The sequence below is a fragment of the Sminthopsis crassicaudata genome, chromosome 2, assembly GCF_048593235.1.
Source record: "Sminthopsis crassicaudata isolate SCR6 chromosome 2, ASM4859323v1, whole genome shotgun sequence".
In the NCBI taxonomy this organism is placed as follows: Eukaryota; Metazoa; Chordata; class Mammalia; order Dasyuromorphia; family Dasyuridae; genus Sminthopsis; species Sminthopsis crassicaudata.
Window position 1 is genome coordinate 32,424,655 of NC_133618.1, and position 25,894 is coordinate 32,450,548.

Below are 25,894 nucleotides of genomic sequence, written 5' to 3' on the forward strand. Positions count from 1 at the left end.
GTTTGTGATCTTAGAACAGAAATTGGCGTCCTCTCGGAAGAATTGTACCATGCTTTTTTGTTTCATTCACAAGTAAGAAAATGTTGAGGATAGGAAGGCCATGGCTCAGAAGGAACAATCTGATAGTTCTCTCCTCGAAGAGGAAGTAGAAGTGGCTTTTGCAAGACTTAGAACGAGGGAACGCTTGAATAACTGCCAAAGACCCAGTTCTGCCAATGTGAGTACTGGGTACCTCAAGGTGGGATTGGACCATCCCATCAGAAGAGCTGCAAGAAGGATTAGGCAACAACAGTTCCCTGATCAGATGTACAGGACACCCTCAGTACTTCTTATTCACTCTTGGATAGGAAGAGAGGAAGGAAAAAGCATTATTAATACCCATTAACCATAGGCCAGACTCACAGAGCTATTGTTTTAAAAGCATTTTGTGAACTGAAAACACTTTGTAAACTGATCTTGGACATCATCAGAGATAGTTGATGCAAAGATTTTTTTTTTTTTTTTTTGGCCTTCTTTCTTTTGTCAGCAATTGAATTTCTGCTTATCCTCTAAAATCCAATTCCAATGCCACCCCCTTCAGGAAACCTTCCCATGTCTGCTTAGTTGGAAACAGATCTGTGCTATCTCGCCCCATATATGGCACTTTACCTTGCACCTCTCTGAAGCATATAGAACTTTTTAAAAATTATACTTACATACTCTGTACATTTGCCAAGCTGTGAGTACCCCAAAGGTAGTGGTCCAAAGTGAGTACTCTCAACTTTTTACCTCCCTCAGTGCTGTGCACACAGCAAGTACTTAATTAATGTTTGCTGAATCAGAAATTGGGAAAAGAAGATTTTAAGAAAACTTGCTTACTTTCATTACTATAAGTAGAATAAAGAAACTATGTGATCCTGGCAATGTTAACCATCAAAAACCCCAAAACCATAGGCTAGAAGTGTTTCATCAAATGGATTCTTTTAAATGAATAATACCGAATAAATGAATTAGTTCTTAGTCTTTTAGTTGTTTTGACCAAATTTCTAAAACTACGTTAGAGCTGTGCAGTTCTGTGACAGTCTGGAACGGTTATTTCATCAGTGGGTGCTCCACTCCGCCTGTCAGATGACGACCCGTCATTATATAGAACATGAGCAAAAAGATAAAGTGTGCTGAATGATGGTTTGGGGTGCTCGGTAAAAGGCAGAGCTTTGTCAACGGCTGGTTTTTCCTCTTAAATACTTTTGGCTTTTAAAGGGAGACTCTATCTAAGGATAAACACCTAAAACAAGCGTGTCCTATCTCTGCATCCTTGCAGTCAAAGGATTTACAGACTTGAAAAATCATCTAGAGGCATTTCTCTTTTGTCAAATGATCTTCAGTAACTCTCTAAGCAAATTGTGTGTAGTGCAAACATCATCCACTTCCATTTTATGGAGAAGATAATGTTGGAGAAATGAAATGACCCTAAGAGTTCATGGGAGGGCTGGGGGCTCCAAGATGGCGCTCATTCTGGACATCTCCAGGTGTCCTCTGCATTCCCTGCCCCAGGCCCTCTCCCCTCCTCCCTCAAGCTTAAAGCCATTCGGAAGGGAGGGCTTTATACCTAAAGATCAGTGACAGAAACTGTTTCCGTGGCCTCAGATTTTTATGCATGAGATTCATACTTGATTCCATGCTAGACAAACTATGCAGAGAATTGAATTTGACCCCATAGTTAGCACTGAGACTTAATGGGTTTTAACTGACAGTTGAGATCCATGACTGGAATATGATGCTGGAAGGATATACCTTCTTCAGAAGAAACAGGATAGGTTAAAGGGATAGCATCTTATAGTAAGAAGAAGATGTGCTCACGGGAAGAAATCCAGAACAGGGAAGCAGCATTGGAGTAGATTGATGCCGACAGAAGCAGAAGTGATTGTTATCCACATATACTGTAAACCAATGCTCCTTAAATTGGGCGTCCCCCATATGGGGTCAAGTAACTGAATGTGGGGGTTATGAAATTGTGATTTATTATCAGCAAATATTTGATTTGTATTCCCATTTTGTAGGCCTATGTATAACTAGGGTTGCATAAAAATGTTTCTGGCGAAAAGGGGTTGCTAGTGGAAACAGTTTAAGAAACCCTCCTGTAACCACCTGGACAGTCAAGTTCATGGATTAAGTAGATCACTAGCTTGGCACAGACCCATGGTATAGCAGTGGTTTGAAACTTGTTTCCTCTCTCTTAGAGTAATTCATAATTTCTTGATTTGTCTTTGTGATATTTTCATCCTTTAAAAGATTACAAAACCAACAAAGGAAATTTTATTCTGAATCAGAGTCACACTAGAAAAGAAAAACTGAACTCTGGGATATAAATGATAATAAGGGTAAGAGAAAGTATCTTGAAATGAACCCTAGTTTTTTTTTTTTTTTTTTGGTTTGTTTTTGTTTGTTTTTTGAGGGGAGAGGAAGAAGCAGAGTTTTAAAGATTTATGGGTAGGATTCAGTGAATTAAAATTCTGTTGATGAAGTCAGCTTCTCAGGAATGGAAAACTATAAAGAATGTCATTTGAATATAGGAAAGTTCTAGGACAAACAGAGTTTGAATAAAGATATTAATGTGGATATGTAGGGACTTCCAAACAACTTGGGATTTTTTTTACTTTTGTTTTTTTATAGAGATAAGGGAAACGGGATGAATTCAGAACCATGGGTACTATAAAATCCTATCAGGAATTCTTTCGCTCAGAATTATCAGAGAATGCAAAGACCAACATGGGTTTTGTTATGGTTTTAAGTAATATTAGGGAAAAGGGAAGATCATAATAATTCTTTGATATTTGCCTTTGCTATTGTATAAATTGTTTTTTTTCTGCTCATTTAAGTCTGTATTTGTTCATATGAGAGTTCCCAGGTTCCCACAGTGTCCTAGTACGTTGTAATCCAGGAGTAATACTAGGATGATATGACAACACTATTGTCTTCCTGGATGTGAACATTACTGCTGCTGTGAAATCTGTGTATGACAGCATTGACCTTTTTAGCAGCTGCCTTGGGGCACAGAGAGGCTGTCTTCAGTAGTTAGAATTCAGCAAGACAATTCTAAGGAAGATCTGGGTAAAAGTGAATGAGAGTTATAAGAAACAATCTGGTGAAAATGATTCCATCACAAAAAAGGGAAAAAGATCTATTTATATAAAAATGTTTTTAGCAGCTCTTTTTGTGGTAGCAAAAAATTGGAAATTAAGATGTCTATCAATGAGAGAGTAGCTGAACAAGTTGTGGTATGTGATTGTGATGGAATACTGTTGGGCTATAAGAAGGGACAAGCAGGATGGTCTCAGAAAAATCTGGGAAGACTTATATGAACCGAAGCAAAGTCAACAGTATTAAATCAGAAACACACAATACACAATAACAGCAGGCTTTTAAGGATGATCAACTGTGACTTAGCTACTTTGACCAAAAAGTTGAAGACAATTTCAAAAGAGCCATGATAAAAAGTGTTACACTGAGAGAGACAGAAACTCACAGAGAGATATGGGGAAAGAGACAGAGACAATGAGAATTTATATAGTGGTGTAGATTGAAGCATACTTTAAAAACCTTTATTTTTCTTGTTTTTATTTTGTTTGTCTTTTCTTTTGGATTGTGAATAATATGGAAATGTTTGGCATGACCTTATTTATAATCAAAATCAAAGTGCTTGGAAAGAACTTGGAACTTAAAATTTTTTTAAATTATAATTGGGAAATATATAATGAAATAAATAGAAATAATTTGTTTTAAAAAGATTCTACAGCATAGTAAAATTATGAAAGCAAAGAAAAATTATGAAAGAGAATAAGGATTAGGAAAGTGAATTTTGGAGAAATGATGTTTTTAGAACTCGGAGCAGTCAAAACTTGAAGTTTCCTTGTCAAGCTTTAGATTGATGTCCCATTTTTGGATTTAATTATAAAAGATCTTGCTTCCCCATGATCTGATCGTCCTAGTCTGACTGGTCAAACGATGCCTGTAGTCACACCTGAGCTGTGTGGAGGGGAAGATTTGGGTAATTTTAGAGACATTAGTAGCTCTAAAAGTAAGAGCCTTTAATAATCTTAGTGAATATGGAGAAAAATAGGTGCATGTCAGAATGGTGAAAGGGCCAACCAGAGGGAAGTAGCTGAAGGAGGTTCCCTCACCTTCCCCTGTGTCCTATGGCCTTTGAGGACAATACAATGCGTTACTGTTTTTATTACTGTGGTTAAGAACCTGAAAAACTTATTTTCTTTATTTTTAAAGTTCAACTGTTCTTTCCACAATGTTTCTAAAAAGATGAAAATTGTACACTATAGCTCCCAGAATCTGTTTCTTTGTTTATGGCATGTAATGGTCATTAGAGCTAGAACCAGAGCTCAGAAGAGATGATTAGAACATATTATTACTTATTCTATCTTTCATAACCAGAACTCATATTTAAAAGCACTTTCTAAGTTCATTGCATGCCATCGTGCCTTACATAAGGTGCTTAGTAAGTATTTTTTTATCTGCTTCAAGCCTAAGCCCTTGGATAACACATACTTAGGTAGAATTGTCCTACTCAGATTGTTTTAACATTCGTGACTTGAAATAAAATTAACATAAGTTTAAAGATTATAAATTTCAGTTTTTAAAAATATATAGGTTTTGTTCTGCAAATATATAATGCACAAGTGTGAGGACAAAATTGAGACAATGCTCACCTACCTACAACATTGCATATGCTTTCAGACAAGGCTGAAGTCTTGGTTTTGCTCAGCTGTTTATGTTTTCTCCTTTTTTATTCTTTGTTATAAAGGATTCCTTACTGGGTAGGGGATGAGAGGGAGACTGTTTAGAAATAAAGTAATATAAAACAAAAAATAACATTTTTTTAAAAAAGAAAAGTTTTAAAGTGTTTCTTTAATTGAGATTCTCTAGTCTTCCCTCCTCATTTTACTGATGAGGAAAGTGAACAAAGAGCTGAAGTGATTGCCCCAGCTAGATGGTGCAGTGGGTAGAGCACACTTATTAGCTGTGAGACTCAGTTTCCTCTTCTGAAAAAATGGGGATAATAACGCCATCTACCTCCCAGGATTGGTGAGGATCAGATGAAACAGTATTTGTAAAAAGCGGTTTGTGAATATTAAATGCCTTATAAATGCTGTTATATCATAAGAGTAGAGTTTGATATAAGCCGAGGCCCTTTAATTATACCAGGAAAAGGATCAGAACAGGGAACCCAAATAAATGCTGGTGCCCATGAAGAGAATTAGGGAAATCAGAAGGAAAATAAGTTTAGAGGGAAAGATAATGAACAACAAGTCTGAGGGGCCAGGTGGAGGGTAGGCCTGTGGAGCTCCAACTCCGTACTTTGGCCAATTAAAGTAGAAACACTTCTAAAGCCAGGTGAAAGTCGCTCTCCTTTCTGAGAGTGGAAAGCTGGGCCTTCCCTGCCTCATGGACCAGCTTTGAATCTTGGGGAGGCCGGTTAGCTTTCTGCACCTCAATGTGGCCTCAAACAGGTGTTCTGTGTTCTGGCAGCTCCAAGGGCCGGTGCTGCCTTCCAGTGACCTGAGTCTTGTGCAGTGGACAGGGTCTGCAAAGAAAGGGGAAAGTAGGGTGGGTTTTCTCTCTCAAAACTTGTCAGTGCATCGTTTCCTTTTTCAGTTTTCATTTGTGTACCAGAGATGCACTCCCCGTGCCCTTGTAAAGTCTGATAAAAATGGGCACAAGCCCAGCCGGGCCCTTCTGGCTCTGGGGGGCCACCTGCTTCCTGCACATCCCAGAGCCATTGATGCTCCTTGGAGGCAGTTTGGGTCCTGGCGCAGCGGAGCACCACCAGAGAGTGGGCCCAGAAGAGGAGGACCTCTCTGTACTTATTGACCAGGAAGGGGGAAAGACCTGGACCTTGGATTTCCTTCTCATCCCCGGGCGCCTACTCGAGGGGAAGAGTCCCTCCTTCCACATCTTTCCTTGTTTCCTTTTGAGACTCCATCAGCCCTTCTCTTCCCTCCCCAGATGGACAAGCCGCTCTGTTTAGGTTTCTGTAATTTCCTCGCTTCTTGGCTCAGTTTTCACACGGCACCATCCTGGTATCTGAAGGTCTTTGTAGAAAAGTTATTGGCCCGCCCTGGTTTAAAAGAAGTAGAATTGAATTGGCTGATAAGCCTAGAGCAGCAAAGTAGGGTGAGTAGCTGGAGCAGGGGTCTGTGAACTTGCCTTTTCAAAAACCTCTAACTGAAATGTGTTTGAAAGAAATTCTGAAAAGGGATCCTTAGGCTCCCTGAGGTTAGGGTTAGGGTTAGGGCTAAGTGTGCTGTTCCTGAAAAAAGGAACCCACAGCTAGACATAGGATGGGAGGAATGGAGGAGAGAGGGCTTGAGCTGGGCCGCAGGCCACCAGCTCCTGCGTTCTGCCACATCTTACGTGAACCAATGGTTAATTTTAAAGTATTCATTATACTTTTAGTTCAATGAAAAGGAAAAAAGTTCAGTTAGAAAAAAATTTGCTTTTGTGATTCCTTGATGGTATCAGAAAAAAATAGTACTTTATTATTTTTAAATTAAAATAATTCCTAATTCCAACTTTGTATCAGTTTTTTCTGTCTCTTTATGCTCACACATACCTGTGGGGAAAGGAGGGGAGAAAATATTTTGGTTCTAACCATTTCTAATTTGGGCCTAATAGATTTGGAATAGAACCTTGGAAATTTTCTAATTAAACTTCCCTTACTTTCGAGGTGTGATTATCCCAGTCACACGGTGGCAGAATTGGAGCAACATAATTATGTACTTTTCAGATTCCTAGTTAGGAGCCAAGCTGACAGTCATTTGTAAGTAGTAAGATTTTTATCATCTGAGATTGTAAAAGGCTCTTCGTCTCAGAGCTAATACCATCTCTGCAATTAGCCAGACCTTCCGACTTCCACACAGATCAGTTGTGACTACAGGCATTGGCTGAATTAGTCTTCGGCCAGTCAGACAAGGATGATAAATGGGAGCCTGGAATAAACATGATCTTTATTATTTCCCAGAAGGGTGCATAAGTCAAAGGCTTGACAAGGAATCCTCGTGTTCTGGCTCCTCCGAGCATTCTATGAACATCATTTCTCCAAAACCCAATTTCCTCATCCTTTCTTTATTCCCATTCTTTCATAATTAGCTTTGGAATCTTTTTACAGATTTTTCTCAGACTTTTCATTCATTCTTACCCAGGCCTGCCTTAGAACTGTCCTCTCAGTGCCTCAACGCAGCTGCAAAAAGGTCAATGCTTCAAAAGCAGATTTCACAAAAGCAGTAATGTTCATCTCCAGGAAGGCAATAGTGCTAGCTTACCGTCAGCCTACACTGGATTACTAGCTATTCCTAGACAACTGTGTAGATGAGGGATGAGGGAAGCGGACGGCTAGCTTAGAGAAGCGCTCACTTGGTTGGAATGTGGCCTCCAAAATTTGATGACTGTCGTTAGTAAATGCATTGGGTTACTCCAGTACCATTGGGAGGGAGTACAAGGAGGAAGATTAGATTAAAAAATAATAATTACAAACTTAGCAGCCAAAGTAGACATTGTTAAAATGCTCAGCTCCTCATCTCTAGCAGTATTCAGACGTCGTCTGGATCTGTCAAAGTGCTGATTTTGTCATGGCTTTGTATGATCTCTCCTCCTTTTAGGATACTGACTGCTAGTTCCATACTTGCTATTCATCTTCTGACACTTAATTAGGAATCACCAATTCTAGAGTTTGAATTTTCCATATTAGGAATTTCTAAACAAGATTTCTAAATTTCTAAACCTCCCCCCAGCCCTTTTTCCTCACACTTACGGGGGAACATAAAGGAAATATGAATGTTGGGATTTTAGGGCACAAGCAACACACTCAGCTTTCCATGTAGAAAGAAATAGTCCTGAAAAATGGCTGTCAAATAGAACCCAAGCTCAAACAGCCCCTAACCTTTCAGACTTGTGTGGACCAGGACTTAAACTTTTTTCCACTCACAACATCTTTATACCTTTATAGAGGTATGTAAAATAGGCATTCAAATCAAAGTTACTGACAATAAATCATAGTTTTGTGACACTCCACACACACACACACACACACACACACACACACACACACACACACACACACACACATTCAGTCACAGGACCCACAAGGAGTGTAAGAAGTGTTGCTGTAGATCCCACCTTGATGACAGTCCTTGTGTCCAGGATCACCTGAAGCTTTCTCCATCTTGAATGGATGAGGCCTTTCTATCCTATCATTGCTCTGCTTGGAAATTGTACCACTCCGTAATCCTGGCTCTGCTTCCATCTATTGATATTCATTGTAATTTGACAGATGATGTAACTTGAAAACTTGAGTGTCCTAAGAGAAAAGTTCAAGTACTGGGAAAGTTAAATTAGACCAAATTAAAATTCTTTCTTTTCCTGAAAGCCTTACACAATCTCTGTTAATTCTAGTGTCTTCCTTTTGTTAATCATTTCCTGTTTATCCTGATTATAGCCTGTTTTGTATATATTTATTTGCTCTTAGCCTCCCCATTAGGCTGTTAGCTCCTTGAGGGCAGGAATTATCTTTTACTTCTTTTTGTAATCCTAAATACTTAGCGTAGTGCCTAGTAGCCACTTAATGTTTATTGATTAGCTGATTGCTTGACCATACACATTTCTTAGTGGTATAAAATTCCTTGCTAGAAACTGTGCTAAAATAATTCCATTACATGTACTGCTTTACTTCACAAGGTGAAAATCAAGTTGCTTTCTTAGGATGGTGTTTGTTAGTCAATGCTTTATTTTCCAATTCAGACTGGTGACAAAACTTTGGCACAAAAATAGAAAATATTGATCAGACTGTAGTATTTTCTCATCTTACATTTGTGTGGCACACTCTGAGCTGCTACTTTGATTTTTTTAAAGTGCCTCAAGGCAGAAGAGGGAGGTTGACAACATTCCCATTGAGCTGGTAAGGAAATAGAAATGTTAGCAATAGAGCCTGAGAAAGTCCCAAATTTCTAAACTGCAGGACATATTCTATTCTTGGAGATCTCTACTACTTGAGCATTTTAGAAAGGTAAATAAAAAGGCAAGGACATGATTTAAATGTTTTATATATATATTTATTTGGAGAGAAAAACAAGAGCTCCTTTTCTCTATACCTTCTCTATTTTCTCTTTCACAGGTGTCAGCTGTGATGCATGTTTAAAAGGAAATTTTCGAGGTCGAAGATACAAGTGTTTAATTTGCTACGATTACGATCTTTGTGCATCTTGTTATGAAAGTGGTGCGACAACAACAAGGCATACAACTGACCATCCAATGCAGTGTATACTAACAAGGGTAGATTTCGGTAAGTGATGAATAATGCCATTTCTGCAAAAATTCCCAGATAGGAATTTTGGGAGAAGGTGCATGACTTTGTTAGAAAGTAGGCATTAATATATCTCTGACTTTCTGCCATTTCACTGCTTGTCCCCCAGGCCTGGAGGGCTCTTGTTCTTCTTTGTGGCTGTCTGGATTTCCCTGGTTTCCTTCAGGAGGCTCCTGCCCCTTCCTGGCCCCTCTGCCAGTGCCTTCCCTCTGTTTATCCCCTCTGTGTCTTGTACCCACGTGATCTCTTTGAGAGCAGGGACCATTTTTGCCATTTTGTCTTCTCCATCACTTAGCAGTGCCTCACATATGGCAGGCACTTAAAGCCCTGTTGACTGAACAGTGAACTCTGAACAGTGCTTTATTTAGGATTTAATTTCCTTCAGTCGTGTTTTCTTTTTTTTGGCAATATATAAAAACCAAATGGCATGGGTAAATACAGACCTGTATCTCAAACTGTCTTGTAGACATTTCACTGGATATTTTGGCAGAACCTCAAATTTAACTTGTCCCATATTGAATTCATCTTCTCTGAGTCTCAATTCTTCCATGTCAGTAACAGCACCATCCTGCCAGTTAGTTAGACTCAAAAGTCTAGTTCTAGTTGGTTCCTTACTCTATCAGGGAGGTGCCAGATTCTATTGGACATCCTTCCCCATTCTTCATAGCTCTTAACTTTTTTCTATTCCCACAGCCACTATTTTTCTGAAATAAGTTATTGTAATATCCTTTATCTACTCTTCATCAGGTTTGAAGTGCCTATTCTGAGCCAAACACTCTTCTGGGAGATGGGAATACTAGTATAAAAGCAAAGCATTCCTTGCCCTTATGGAACTTAGCTTTTTAGTTGCATGCCCAATTCAATGATCTCCTCTTTCTCTATTTTATTCATGTAAACATCTAGAGATAGAACATTTCCCCTAACATCTACTTTGGCTGCATCCTCTAAGTTTTGGTATGTTGTCTCATTATTGTCATTCTCTTGGATGAAATTATTGCCTGCTTCTATGATTTGTTGTTTGACCCACTTGTTCTTTAAGGTTAGATTATTTAGTTTCCAATTAATTTTTTTAGACTATTTTTCCAGGTCCTTTATTACATATTATTTTTATTACAACATGATCAGAAAAGGATGCATTTAAATATTTCTGCCTTTCTGCATTTGATTGTGAGGCTTTTATGGCCTAATTCATTGTCAATTTTGTACCAGGTACATTGAGAAAAGGGTATGTTTCTTTCTCCCCCACTCAGTTTTCTCCAAAGGTCTATCGTACCTAACTTTTCTAAAATTTTATTCACTTCTTTAATTTCTTTCTTGTTTATTGTGTGATTAGATTAATCTAGTTCTGAAAGAGAGAGGTTGAGCTCTCCTATAATTTTGCTGTGTATTTCTTCATGCAACTCACTTAACTTTTCTAAGAATATGGATACTATACTACTCAATGTAGCTATGTTTAGTATTGATATACTTTATTATTTATGGTGTTCTTTAGCAAGATGTAGTTTCCTTCTTTACCTCTTAAATAGACCTATTTTTTCTTTTGCTTGGTCTGAGATCAGGATTGCTATCCCTGCTCTTTTTTTTTTTTTTTTTTTTTTTTTTTTTTTTTTTTTGAACTTCAGCAAGATCTGCTCTAGCCTCTAACCTTTCCTCTGTATGTATCTTTGTTCTTTAGATGTGGTTCTTGTAAACAACATATTGTAGGATTCTGGCTTTTAACCTACTCTGCCATCCAGTTCCATTTTATGGGAGAGTTCATCTCACTCACATTCACAATTAAGATTACAAATTCTGTATTTCCCACCATCCTCTTTCTCCCTTCTTTTTATATTTTTATACTTTGCTCCCTTCTTTGCCCCTTTTCTCCTCACCAATTTTACTTCAGATCCCCACCTCCCTCAATCACTTTTATTAGCACCCCCATTCTTTTTCTATTTTTGCCTTTCTTTCTATTATCCTCCCCCTTTTCTTTCCCCTTCCCCTTTTTACTTCCCTATGGAGCAAGGCAACTTTTATATACCAAACTAAGTCTGTATGTTATTTCTTCTTTGAGCAAGCCTTAATGAGATTAAGGTTCAGACAGTGCTCATTCCCCTCCTTTCTTTCCCTCTACTGCACAAGGTCTTTTGTGCATGTAATTTGTCCCCATTTACCTCTTCTTTCCTCTTCTTCCAGTGCAATCCTTTTTTGTGGGAAATATCTGTGCACCTATAAAAACATTAAAAAATAGTAGATGTGAAATTACCACAAGATAAAGGCAAAGTGATGAGTGGAGGAAAAAGCAGGAAAGGTTCCATGGGAAGGGGCATTTACATTAGTTTTGGAAGGAGACTTAAGATGCTATGGAATGGGCAACAGCTCATATGGAGGCCGAGAACCTTGGGGTAGGTGGGATGGGGGCAGGGCAGATCTCCAGGATGGCTAGCTGGGGGCGAGGGGGGCGGCTCAGAGGTGTGCTTTAAGGATATGGCCACACTGAGAGGTGGGGGAGATGGGCCCTTTTTTTTTTTTTAAGGGCCTGAGCTGGGGGGAGGGCGGTCCCAGAGAGGAGCTGTGTCGGCATTCTCACGCATGGAACAGCTCAGGGTCCCCCAGCTTCCCAGCTTCTGGGGCACCTTCTGTCCATGTATGGGAGCTTCTGGTCAACCTGGCAGAAGTATGGGAGCAAGAAAGAGGGGTACATTTGGGGAGGGAGGGTGACTATTTCTGTTTGAGGCTCCTGGGGGCCAAGCCCAAGAAGGCCACAGTCTAACGGAGACCACAGACAGACTAGAGGTGTGTGAGGGGGAGAGGTCTCCATGTTTCGGGGGCAGCTGGTGAAAGTGCACTTTGGGGAGGGGGAGCAGTGAGGCGAGATGCAGGAGACATGGAGGAGGTGGGCCGCTGGGCAGAGGCTTTCAAGGCTCGCAGGATTTGGCACTGGCAGGGAGTCCTGGGGGCACGTCTTCTCATGGAAGATGGCTTGGAATAGGGAGAAGCCTAAGGCAAGGATACAGGGCCCAGGGCCTCACCCAGGAGTGTCCACAGAGCTCTGATATGACCTGGGGCATATTAGGTGGGAGGACCTAGAGTGAGGAGTCAGGGATGACCTCTCGGCCCAAAAGCTTAAGCCACTGATGGGGGGAGAGAGGGTTTGAGGGGAAAGTGCCGTTGGGAGCACGTCTGACGGCGTTTGGCAGTGCCGGGCTGCAGAGACTGGGCCGGATGTGTCCAAATATACAGAGACGGCTAGACCCAAGCAAAGAGCCAGAGCTGGGGCCCTGCTGCCAGTCGGGGGTCCAGGCAGGTAGACATGGAAGAGGCCCCAAGAGATCAGTCAGATGGGTCAGAGCTGAGACCCGTGGGGGGCCCCTGGATTCTGCCCAGGAGACCAGGGCTCTTCTTAGCCATCAGGCCACTGGTACCTGTGGGAAGGGCTCTCAGGATGAGTGATGAGATTGCCAATCAAGGAGCAGAGAAGGAAGGGATTGAGAGAAAGAATGGCAGGTGGCGGACCCCCGACCAAGTGTAGGGCACAGGTAATGACAAATGATGAGAGAGGTAGAAGTAAGGATAACTGTGGGGATGGTCTGCTGGGACCCAGGGAAGTGGAGAGGGGAGCTGTCTGCCTCTTCATCCAGAGCCCGGGATACAGGAAGAGAGGATGGCAGTGCCCAGGGGTTCCACGATAGAGAGCCAACTACAAGGGCATGTCCGGGCCTCTCCTCTGAAGGGTCAAGGCCCAGGGCCTTCTGTTGGGAGAGCAAGGGCCGGAGGAGAGGACATGAGGTCCGAAGGGCCTGTGGTTAATAAAAAGGGATTGCTCAGCCACTCCAGCACGGCCCCCTCCTCTTGGGGACCTCTGGGAGTGCCGGAGCCGCAGGGAGCCAGGCCCTCCCGTCTTGTCTGGGTCTGGCACACAGCTCTTCATAAAAAGTGCCCGAGACTGTGTCATGGAGCTGGCATGAAACAAGAGGCCAGTTCTGATACTGCGCCCGCGGGGCCAGGGACCCCTTTGATCTGTCTTGCTGGGGGAGCCTTTCAGATGGGACTTCCTCATTAGAATGAGCCCCTCAAGGGCAATGGTTATGCTTTGCACACCAGGAGGGCTGAATAAATGCTTTTCATTCATTCAGAGTTCCTTTGGTTATAGCAGAACTCATGGGGATTTAGGGGCAAATGATGGTATATGGATGGGATGGAATATTATTTTTTTATGAGAAATACCCAAGTATTTTTTTAAATCTAGAAAGACTTATTCAAACTGATCCCAAATGAAAGGCCTAGAACACTCTGTGCCATAACAGCAGCCCTGTACAAAAACAACTAAAAAGACTTCTATGCAAGGAGCAGTCAGCGTTCCAGAGGACAGGTAACACGTGGTGTCCTGACAGAGCAGCAGCAGATTCGAGTTGGAGAGCTACTGGGTGTGGCCGACGTGGGGATCATGTCAGCTAGCCATTTGTTTCAAGGATTTTATTTACTGTTTCTCTTTAAGTTTTCAGGCAAAAGAAGTGGGAAGAAGAGGGTACTAGGAAAAGGATGTCTTCCCCCCCCCCCCAAAAAAAAAAAAAAAAGAAAGAGAGAGAGAGACTGAGGAGGGACATTGAAGCATTTTTTTTTAAATGAAGAGGAGAGCGCTCAAGGAAGGCTGGAACAGACGGGCAAGGCAGCTTTGAGATATATTGAACATTTACATGTTTTAAAAGAATTTCCCGTACAGTCTTCTATAGTATACAAGGAGGTGCCTGTTTTTAAGGAAGGAGGGAAGAAGGGAGAGAGAGTTTGAATAAATACTAGATGTTGGAGGTCTCAGGGAGGATGAAGAAGAGGTTTACAAGGGACCTGGCCTCTGTTACTACTGTAGTTCCTTCAAATGTAAAATGAGGGAGTCAAGAAGGTTCCAAGAGGCCACCAAATACAGCTTTTTCTGCTTAAATTGAGGGATTGATTCTCAGAGATGAGAAGGTGAGAACAGGGTGGGGAGGGGGTAGGAGAAGGTGAAGTGCCTAAACGTAGCAGAATCAGTATTTGAATTCCAAAAACTGTGACAACGTCCTTAGCATTTTTTCCCCCCCAAAGTAACACTCTACCTTCTTAAAATCCTTTGATGCTGTTCCTTTTCTACATGGATCTTTCCCCCCTCTTTGTCCATAAGGACAAATGTTTTGGTTTTTTTCTAACATAGAAAGTCTAGTCTACCTGGAAAGGCAGAAAGTCAGGGGAAACTCTCAGGATGGGAAGGGATGATTAGAGTCCAATATCCCACAACCTCAAGTTTTCTAAAGCTTTCATTAAATTTAAATATCTGACTGAAATACCATTTCTTGCACAAGAATCTTATTCCTTCTTGAGGCAAGGACTCTGGACTCTAGGGAAAGAAACCTCTTCAGCCAATATAGAGCAACAGTTTATTCAGCACCTTGATTTTAGAAGATTGCTATTAGTATCCAGAGGGGTCCCTACAGCAAGGGACCTGTTGGATATGAGACATACACCTGGGCCTTTCTGACTCCATGAGCCAGACTATCCATTGACTCTTCCTGCAGCCTACTAGAAAGAAGGAAAATTGCTCAGAGCTTTCTGAATGTTTTATTTTGGGGCTAGTACAGGAAGTTCTCCACAGACAGAAGATGGCCTAGGAATGGATGAGGCGTTAATAGAGACAGACACTTTCTAGAAATTTTGAAAGTCATAAAAAATATTTGGAGACAAAAATATGCTTGCAGTGAGGAAGCAAGATAAGATTAAAATAAAGATAATACTTGTAAGAAACCCACATAGTAACATTGTTAGTTTAGGAACACGAAAATACCCTGTATATAACTTGATTTGCTCCCAAAGTGTTCATTTAACAGTTTAAAATTGTAGCTTATTTAGGTAGTAATATCAACATTACTAATTAATTTTAAATGCTTTTAATTTTTATTACCAATTTTATTACCAATAGAGCTGTAAACTGCAAAACTTTAAAGTATCCAGTATTTTTTAGTTCCTACTTTTTTTTTTTTTTAAACATACACACACAAGAAAATTACTTTTCTTGTGAAAATATCAGTATCCTCTTCAGGAAGAAATCTAAAATCTAATTTGCTCTTCCCTTTATGAGAGGTTCAGGCAACCTTGGTAGAAATCACATCTTAAAGCAGATCTCTACAAGGTGAAATCTTGGCTGCAGATGCCAGTTACTTCATGTCTGAAAATGTTGGCAGGAGCTACCAAGTGGGTGGATGAGTAAGTGAGAGTGGTGGGAACTGAAGTGTCCATTTTTGTTGGGAGGCAGCAAATCCAGCAAAAATTCCAGCAGAAACCCCTGTCTATATTGTACCGTTTATGTGGCGGGACCATCTCAATGTCTACTGTAGTGCTCTTAGAAATGATTCATGAGAGAATTACAGACCTAAGAATCAAAACAGACATTCTTAAAACATTATAGTTATTCCTCTAAAAACCAACATCCCTCCCTCACCTTCCCCCCCCCACACACACATACATGCATATTTGGGAGCAAGGGTAAAGGTAAGAGATGGCACAGCTTGACAGAAATTGTCACAAACTTGTATTTCACTTTTCTTCAGGTTTTGGGTGGGCCTTCATTCATATATCTTGCTGAGAATAGTAGAAATATGAGAACATACAATTGAACTTAAATAGCTCGATATTAACTTTGTAACTTGAATAAGTTAATATTCCTGCAAAAATAATCACTTTTCATTTTTAGAATTCTTGCCCTTTCCTCCTTGGATTTGACTGCATACTTGAATCGTTTTCACATTTTCGATGCACAGATCGTTTTCATATTTTCTAGTTACCATTGCCATTCTTTAAAGCCCCTAGTTTTTGGTGTTAAAAATTCATAAAATATCAATAATTAGAGCAGAAGTCCAAAGTTAAATTTCTGTAACACCTGTAATATAGCATTATATTCCAGGCTTGAATTACTGCTTCAGTGGTTCAGGTTTGGATTGGAAAGACATAAGACATTCATAGACCAACAGTTAACAAAAGGAAGTTTATTTAGCCATAACCTGAAAGGAATATCCAGCAACAATTCTGTATACATTTGCATTGACAGGGCTGTGTATGTGTTTACTCCTCCTGGCCTAGCTTTTGTACTTAGGTTAGAAGGAAGCTTTATCAGTGGTTCCAGCCTTAATCCCTTTTTAAAGGTAAAATTGGCCTAGCTTTTACTGGGGTAGAGTTACTAGTAGGGTATATAGTCATGTGGGAATAACCCGAACCCTCTAGATGGGGCACAGGAGACATTTTTGAGGTTCAGGAGGTAAACTAATCTGCATTAACTCAACCAGTGCATTTAAATGGATAAAATAGGCTTTGGGTCCTCCGGACTGCCTACCTTTAATTCTGAGGAGAGGCTCGAATACTGGCACATGGGCACGACAGACGTTGTTAGAAAGGAACTACTGAGCCAGGCTTTGTTGACTATGTTTTGAATGCTTAGCCATAATGGATCCATGGCTTCAAGGTGTTTCTGCTTTAAGACACAGCCAGCTTGTAAGGAACAGACTTGTTATCCCAGTATTGCTATAGTATATGGCTGATCTCTGCCGCACACCTTCCTGTATCTGCATCTGAGATCCATCGACACCGCATTCCAGGATCTGACAGAACTTTTGTCTGCGTGTTCTTAGAGCAGATCTGCCAGTGCGCTGGAAGACTTCCTCTAGTTTTTCAGTATCTTGTGAGTGCCACATTATACTCTCTGTCTTTAATCATTCCAGCTCGATTAACCACTTGCATTTTGATACCTTCCCTGCCACTTTTTGAGCATCTTTTCATCACTATTTAGCTCATTATAGTGGTGATTTTTCTGATCAGCAAGCTTTTATTAGGCACCTTGCTAAGTGCCAGAAATTCAACGTAAGATAAAAACAAACAAAAAACAGTCTCTGGTCCCAAAAAACTTATGCCAAACAAGGAATTGGATATTCAGTCCTGGAAATGCAGAGATCTTCCAGAGTTGATAGAAAAGACAGGAGTTAGGTGGTCAAAACTTCACTTTAGGAAATTAATTTGGCAGCTGAGGGAAATACAGATGGGAGTAGCAGAGGCTTGAGGCAATGAGCAGAATGCTGTGTGTCTGTGTGAGTACAGAGAAGAGATAGGAAGGTAGGAAGAATAAAACTTAGGGCCACAATGGATATGTGAGGTCCATGTTAGTGAGGAGTTGAAGGTGGCCATCCTGTGTGATTGGGAGGATGGCAATTTGCGGATCACTGCTAGACAAAGAGAGAGCAAATGGGGCTGACGCGAGGAAATGGGAAAGATCTACAGAAATTAGGATTTGAGCTGTATTTTTAAAAATTAATAAACATTTATTATCTTTTCATCTTATAGTAGGGGGAAATCCTTGTAACAAACTAACATAATTAAGTCAGATCCAAATTTTGTGCCTTGAGTTTACTCCACTCTCAGGAAGTAGGTAACATGTTTCATCATGAATCCTCTAGAATTGTGATTTCTTACTTCATTAATTAAAGTTCATAAGTCTTTAAAAGTTGTTTATGAAATGTCATATAAGTTATTCTCATGGTTCTTATATGAACTGAGTCTTAAAGGCAAAGAAACTTGGAGGTAAAGGTGAGAAGGGAGAATATTCAGACCTATTTTTTTCCTCAATAGTATTTTATTTTTCTAAATAAATGAAAAGATAGTTTTCAACATCCATTTTTATAAGACTTTGTGTTTCAGAATTTTTCCCCCTCTCCCTTACTTCCTCCCTCCCCAAGACAGTAATATGATATAGGTTATACATGTATAGTACTTTTAAACATATTTTCATATTTGTCGTATTGTGAAAGAAATCAGACCAAAAGGGGGAAAAAAAACCACAAGGGAAAAATTTTTGCAAATAAAACAAAAAGGTGAAAATACTGTTTCAATCTGTGTTCGGTCTCCATAGTTCTCTCTCTGGATGCAGATGGCATTTTCCATCCCAAGTTTATTATTATTATCTTAGATTGCTGAGAAGAGTTAAGTCAAACATTCTTTAAGTAAACCACCTTGGCAGCTGAGTGGCAGATGGATTGAATTGGAGTTTAGAGAGCCCGGAAGTTGGGAGTCCAGTTTAGAGGCTATTGGAATAGCCTAGACAAGAGGGAACGAGGGCCTTCTGTCTGCTTGGAGGCTTTGTGAATGGAGAGAAGGGGATTTTTTGAGAAGTATTGTGATGGTAGAAATAACAGGATGAGGGATGAGTGTGAGTGAGGTGGGGAGCAGGAGGAGGGTGGGCTGTTTGTAGTGGGAGAAAATTGGTTTCAAGAGTTGGACTTGTGCAGCACAAGTAACTTGGAAAGAACCCAAATGCACATTCTCATCTGGAAGATGCTCAGTTATATCATAAATAAGTGATATTAAAGAGTCAAGCAGGGAGGTAGACCCAAGATGGGATTATCAGAGGAATTACATCTGAGCTCCTTCTCTCCAACATGTATAAGAAAAATCACTAGTTAAAGTCCTGAGCAAAAAAAAAATCCAAGGGAAAAAACAAACAGCACTGACATTTCTAGCCAAGGTCAGCATAGGAGAATAGACAGAGCGGTTTGGGGACAGGGTCCAACCAAGGACATGCCCGTGGCTTATCCCAGCTCACAGAAAATGAAAGTGACCCAAGATTGCACCAGAACAGGAAAAGCTCCCAGACCCATCAGTGGAGATGCCGACCTTGTGGAAACTGCAGACATAGGTGCCACCTGCCAGTTCTGGCATTCACTACCCAGTCACAGACGGAGGACAGCCTGAGGAGGGGACCTGGGCCTAGCCACAGCCTCCAGGATGAGCTCTGTGGCTCTGACTCCAGGAGCCAGCACAGTCTGAATCACCAGAGCACAATTCTCAGACTGAAGAAGAGCCTGTGGTTCTGTCACATGGAGTCAGCAGAACTCCTCGGTAGCCTGATAATGGCTCAGTTTCATAGCAGTCTACTGACACTTCCGAGCAGGGCCGAGCCCCTCGGCACGTTAGGCAGGCCCAAACCTAAGTGGGAACTTGCAGAGCTTGGACCAGATGGGCCCCCTTCAGATTCTCTGCTGAGTCAGACTGCTGCGACCACGCCAAAGGCTCACAGGCCCTCCTGCAAGGGCAGCATCATCCTCTAGGTTCTGGCCCAATCCCGCCTTCTACAAGAATCCTCTCCTGGTTCCTTTCACGTCAGTGCTTCCTCTCCGGCGGTTATCAAAACGTATCCTGTATTTGTCTCATTGTGCTCATTATGCTCACTGAAAGCAGGGACTAGATTTTGTGTGTCTGAGAATCCCCGGCGTTTAGCCCAGTGCCTGTTGGGCCACAGAGGCTTAATGTTTATTAACTGACAGCTCCATCCCTGCTAGTGCAAAACACACAAAAGGGCTGATCCAGCCTGCAGCACCCAGAGAGCCGTGATGATAATCACGTGAGCTCATCCTGGAAGATCCCATGAGCCCTTCGTCCCACTGAATGGCCCTTTCGCTCAGATGCTAACAGCTGGGCGACCTTGGACAGGCCACAGAACTCTGTCCCCCCTGATCCACCGGGGAAGGAGATGGCAACACGCTCCGCATCTTTGCCAAGAAAACCCCATGGACAAGTTAATGGTGGACAGAGGAACCGGCACACTATGGCTCCAGGGTCATGAAGAGTCGAACAACTGAATACCGCCACCCAGGCTTGATGGGCGCTTGGTGAAATGTGTGCCAGGCTGGGCTACTTTCAGTCAGCCCTCTTTCCTTTTACCATCTGGGTATATAAAGCCTTGTTAGGAACCCAGCTTATTCTTCTCATATGTCCAAGTATTGGACAAAGTAGCCACTTATTAATTGATGAAATACTTTTGAATTAGAAAAACTTTAATATCTTATTTAAATTACAGTTATTGTTAAAAATTTAATCAGTGTTCCCACTGTGTAAATTTCACTAATGTAAAAGGGTGTGATTGCCATTTCAGCCAACTAAAATGAAGTATACTTATCCACAAAAGCAATTGTTTCTTCCCACATTCTTACAATATTAGTAGATAGTTCTTTACCTTGAAAAATCTCATTTTGTGCTATTTATGTTTAATCACATCTGATGCTATTTTAATTTAAGGATGCTATAAATATGTTCAAAGCATTTTTCTGAAATGATTAGACTCAGTTCATACTTTACATTGAGTTCTTTATTTTCCTTCTTCTCTTCTCTGAGATAATTGTGTGAGGACTGGTCTAAGCAGCCTTTCCTATACAAAGGAACCAGGACAAAATAGGGAAGGAGCCAGTTCTGGTAGTTTCAGCTATTTAGTAACAAAGCTAAGAAAACCATAGAACACATCTTAGTGGAAAGATGAAAATAAATATTGATGTCTTATGTTTGAGGTTTTCAATGTAGGAGGTATTTGTTCAGTATTGAGCTCCAAGGAGTGTAGGTTGTTCATTATCTGGAGTCAATGGAATGTTTCCCTATACAGAAACAAACTATGAATTCCTCTCCTGTTTCGAAGCCACTTTTTTACGAAATAAAATTAGGATAATGCTCTTGTCTGAAGTCTTTGATTCCTACCTGAATGAGGAACTCTTATCAGTCTTTGGATTCAGGCCATTGCATTGGAATATTGTGAAAAGCCTCATCAGTTTCTGAAGATGGGCCTGATTCATCCCTCAAGTGATTTCAGTAATGATCTCACAAGGAAAAAGAATTCTTTGATTAATTCACTTCTAGAAGTATCTCTTTGATATAATTAAAAGAAAAATCCTTAGAGGGAATGGTTAAAGAGGCATCGGATGTTTTAGGAAAATGATTCTTCAGAGAATACCTGCATTTTAAGGGACTGTTAGGAGTTAGGAAAGCCTGAGTGCAGATTTAGAAGTCCTAAGTTCAGATCTGGACTCAGACTCCAGGCAAGTCACTTACCCTGTTTGCCTCAGTTTCCTCAACCATGAAGTGGGGATAATAATTTATTTTATAGGATTGTTATGGTGATCAAATGATATAGTAATTGTAAAAAGCTTAGCACAGGTAATAGGGCTGCATAAAAATGTTTGTTCCCTGCCTTCCTTCCATAATGAATTTACCTGCATATAAATTATAACTACAAAATGGCTGATGGGGGAGAGATTTTCATAGACAAGTTTGATTTCAGTCCCTTTCTGGATTTTTCTCTGAGCCTGGTATTCTTCATATGGTATCTTCAGACGTGTTTGTTGATCAATGAATTTTATTATAATTGGTTTCCTTTCTAATTTTGTACATTTAAAAACATTATTATTGAAAAAGGATCCATAGGCTCCACCAGATTGCCAAAGAAAAGATTATTTAATTAATAAATTATATCTGATGAGCTTGTGCCTAAGATTTTTCTTTCCTACCCAAGATCATCTAGGCCAACCCTCATTTTACAGATGAAGACACTGAGGCTGGAGGGAAAATGGAAACATTGCTTCTCAAGTGGTGGGGACATATGTGATGTGGGGTTTTAGGATCTGCTTCAGACTTTGTTGGGATGGAAAAGGGTCTTTGGTAGACAAGACAACCAGACGTAGGCAATGTCAGGAGTGGGGATATTGAGAAAGGAACTAAGAGCCTTAAGCATAATGAACTATGGTCAGTGGAAACAGCTGTTTTTCTCTCATTCCATCAATTCTTTTGTTTTAAAATTAATATTTAATTACTGTTTTTCAATGATAGTTGACCTTTTTTTTTTTTTCTTCAGATTTATACTATGGTGGAGAAGCTTTCTCAGTAGAGCAGCCGCAGTCTTTTACTTGTCCCTATTGTGGAAAAATGGGTTATACGGAGACATCTCTTCAAGAACATGTTACTTCTGAACATGCAGAAACATCAACAGAAGTGGTAAGTAGAAGCAATTTGTGTTGAAATAATATTTATGTGTATACTACCTGTATTGGAAGCCATCTTCATTAGTGTGAGAGAATTTCTCTCAGATGTTCATGTCAAAAGTTCTGCTCTCATTCATCACACAGTAAATTTCATTTCTTGTAAATATATCTGAAGGCAACGTGGTTTTCTGTTGCTTATTCATGTTAATTGTTACAAGTTTCTAATTTATTCTAAAAAGCAAGGAAAGCTTAGACCAGTGGTCCTCAAACTTTTTAAATAGGGGCACAGTTCACTCTCCCTCAGACTGTGGGAGGGCCAGACTATAGTAAAAACAAAAGCTCCCACTCTGTCTCCGCCCCTCGGCCCATTTGCCATAACCCGGCGGGCCCATAAACGTCCTCAGCGGCTGCATCTGGCCCACGGGCCGTAGTTTGAGAACCCCTGGTTTAGACGTTCCATATTGAATCAGACTAAGAATAACAAGACATCGAGTATTTTACCCCCCAAAATTTAAATCTCTTTCAAAATGATGACCAATAAAAAGTGAAGAATAATATTCTGTACCACATTTGCCTGACCCTGTTTTGTTATTTGAAGGCCTGGACCACTTGCTTCCAAAGATAATTAAAGGAATTTGAGAACAATGGTACCTGAAAAGGCTTGTTTCATTCTTGTTACTAACTTTGTCTTTTAGTGTCCGTGTGAATAAGATCTTCCTGTTCATTTCTTTCTCCTTTTTCTGTGTTCTAGCCCATTTGTCTTTGCTGTCTGTTTTCCAGGATATATTTCTGGGTCTCCCTCATCTCTTTGGGACAGTCTCCGGGAGGAGGGCCTGGGTGGGCTAGTTTGTCTGAGCAAATGTTGAGAGGCAGAGATAGGATCTAGAAAAACACGCCCCACTCCCCTTCTTCGCTCCCCCCCAAAGTCCTCGGAGTCGTTCCTGGGGAGTGGTTGCTTGCCACCTCGACACGACCAGAGTTTGCATAGGCAGCAGGAAGTTCCGATTTCTTCGGATAGTTGGAGATTTAAACGGATGTGGAGCCCCTCACACTCCTTTCTTGCTCTTCTCGGTTCATCAATGTCCATCATTTTCCTCAGGTTCCCAGTTCAAACTAAGTCCAGTTTCCCTGGACTCTTCCTCGCCATTTTCTTGGCCCGGCTGGCGCTGGGTCACACTTTCTGGTGCTTTGTTTCTCAGAGGGCTGCCATAGTTCTTCCCGTTCCCTGCCTGATTTTGGCCCGGAGTAGAGCACTGGGCCCTGAGTTCAAATCTGGCCACAGACACTGCTGGCTATGTGACCCTCACATACTGCTTAACCTCTATCTGCCACTTTCCTTGTCTGTAAAAGCATTTCTAGAGGGCCTCCTTTATGGGGAGCATGGTGAGTGCTGGAATCGGGAAAGTACAACAGGAAGAGCAAGGAGAGAGGAAAAGGGCTTTTTTTTGTCTTTTCCTCCCTTCCATGACACCTGAGGCTGAAAGTGACCTTGGAAGAAACCATTTTTGCCTCCAGTGATGGATGAACCTGTGTGGGTGCCTCCATTCTCCTTTGGTTTGGTCGCGAATCCCTTGCTGTTTGTGTAAAGAACAGTTTGTCTGACGCTTCTGTGCCATGAGAGGGTCTCCATCCTGTTGCCTCAGATGCCCTTGGGGGTTTCTGCTCCTCCGGGGCCTGGTGTTCAGTTTGGGTTAGGATTTCTCCCTTTTCTCTTCCTGCTGTGCTTGCCGCCATGTAGTCGACAATTCAGTGCCTGTGGCATGCCTGGCATGCTGAGGTAGGTTGCCTTTGTCCCTTTCCAGAAAGAGAGAGATCAATAACTTACTGACACGCTTGGCGCGACCCATAATTGACAGGTAAACTGATTTGTTGGGGGTTAGTCTAAGGGGGTCGAGAGTTGTGATGGATTCATTTTCATCTAGTAAATAAATACAATACTAGATTTATTTGTGTCCTGCTTCTACCAGTTAAATAAAGGGAGGAAAAAAAGGAAGGGATTTTCAACTTGGAACTTCCTCCCTTTTTAGTATAGAATCATTAAATTTGAGGTTTTTAAAGTTTTTCTGTCTGAAGCATTTCCTTCTGTTGGAAACTGAGAAGCGGTGATGGCTTCTGTGGACTGCAGCTTGCACACGTCTTTGTGTTCATAATCCAGTTCTGTGTAATTCTGAAGTTCCTCGATAGGCACTTTGTTTCCATTGCATTTCACTCTATCCCATCATTCAGACAAAGTAAGAATTTAGGCTGAATGAGCAGCAGAAAATGTTGCCTTGATTTTTGCCAACAATGTATATCTTGTGGAGGAAAGCAAATTGATAAGATTTTTGCACTTCTGAACTAACAACACACTGTGGTAAAATAAAAACAAACAGAAGTTGGGCGATATCATTGCCAGTGGTGAGTAAAAAGCATTTTTCCCCCCTGGCTATTCAGCTATGTGCAGCTAGAAAGAAGGTAGCACTAGATATATTCATTGAAATGGAAGCACTCCCTTCTCTGTCTCTCCCCCCCCCCCCCCCCTTCCCTCCGCCAAAGTCTATTCCTTTTGATGATTAAGGCAAATAAGCTTTGGTGGGTTATTACAATTAACCTTAATTTCATTCATTTTACTAGGCATGACAGCATCATTTGAGTTAGCATTTTGGCAAGTTTTTCAGAACCCACTTTCTTTCCCCACCCTTAGTGTGCAGCAGTTCTTTTACTCACCAAGCATTTATTAAGAAAACACATGGGGTGGGCCAGCCCTGTGTGAAAGCCCGAAGGTACAAGCACAGACAAGCATGACGGCAAATAGCGACCCCGTTATATTCTGTTCATCTCTGCAGCTAACATCCAGTTGTTGTGGTACGTGATTTTTGCCTGTTTGATTTATGATGTTGCTGATTTGCATTCGCTGCATTCTCTGTGCTGGACCGTAAGCAAGAGGAGCATATTCTCGGGTACCATCTCCTGTTTATTTTACATGTGGCCTACGGACTCGGAGCCAGTCCCCAGGCACTTCTTCCGAATTTCTGTGGCCCTGCAGACACGATGCTGAGTCGATGAGACACAGAAAGACTTTTCTTCCCTTTTTCTTGTCCCTTATTAGCTATGAGAAAAGTCGCGTTAACTCTCTGCTCGGCCTTTTCCTTTTCTTTTTCTCCACAGTAGCACGGTCACAGTCAGAGTACCTGACGTTTCTCTAGCACCTGCAGACACCTTGTGTCGGTGTCCCACCAGCCTCATGAGGTCTTACTCTCTCCCTTTCACATTTGAGCAGGGCCATTGGCATCCGTGATGGGAGTCAAATCCCACGTGTGTTTGGCTTCCGGGCCAGCACCTTCTCCACCCTACCTGTAGAACCTGCCTCCCCAGGTTGCTGGGAGGCCCAAATAGAAAAGTACTTAGGCAACTTGAAAGCCTTCTCCACAAGGTGTTTATTGGTCTCCACTTCCCCAGCTCCTCTCCCAGAGTTCTGAAGGAGCTTAATAAGTGGTTGTCAGATAATATCCCTGAATAATTACCACTGCCCTGCTTTTATGTGCTAGACTTGTTTTCTCCAAAACAATGATGATCCTGACTGAGAACAGCAGCTCTGAAAAGTAACAACAAAATTCCGGTCTAGACGCTGCCTTCCTTTCACCTTGGTTTTTCTTTGGGTGAGGAGATGGTTCTGGTTTGCCAGGCCAAAGAAAACCTCGTGGAAGCATTTTCTAGGGCCCATCCTCACAAAGGGAGTATTTGGAGGGACTGAGGTCAAGTGCAGCAGGAAGTC

General features: G+C 41.3%; 1 protein-coding gene across 5 annotated transcripts in view; it reads left to right on the forward strand.

The window, feature by feature from the left end:
• KCMF1 (potassium channel modulatory factor 1) overlaps positions 1–25,894 on the forward strand; it is a 102,670-nt gene that overhangs the window by 53,998 nt on the left and 22,778 nt on the right. For all 5 annotated transcript variants that reach the window (XM_074285617.1, XM_074285619.1, XM_074285618.1 and 2 more), the window contains 2 exons: positions 9,161–9,328; positions 22,014–22,153. In XM_074285617.1, coding sequence (XP_074141718.1) covers positions 9,161–9,328; positions 22,014–22,153 — 308 coding nt within the window. The remainder of the gene's footprint in view (positions 1–9,160; positions 9,329–22,013; positions 22,154–25,894) is intronic.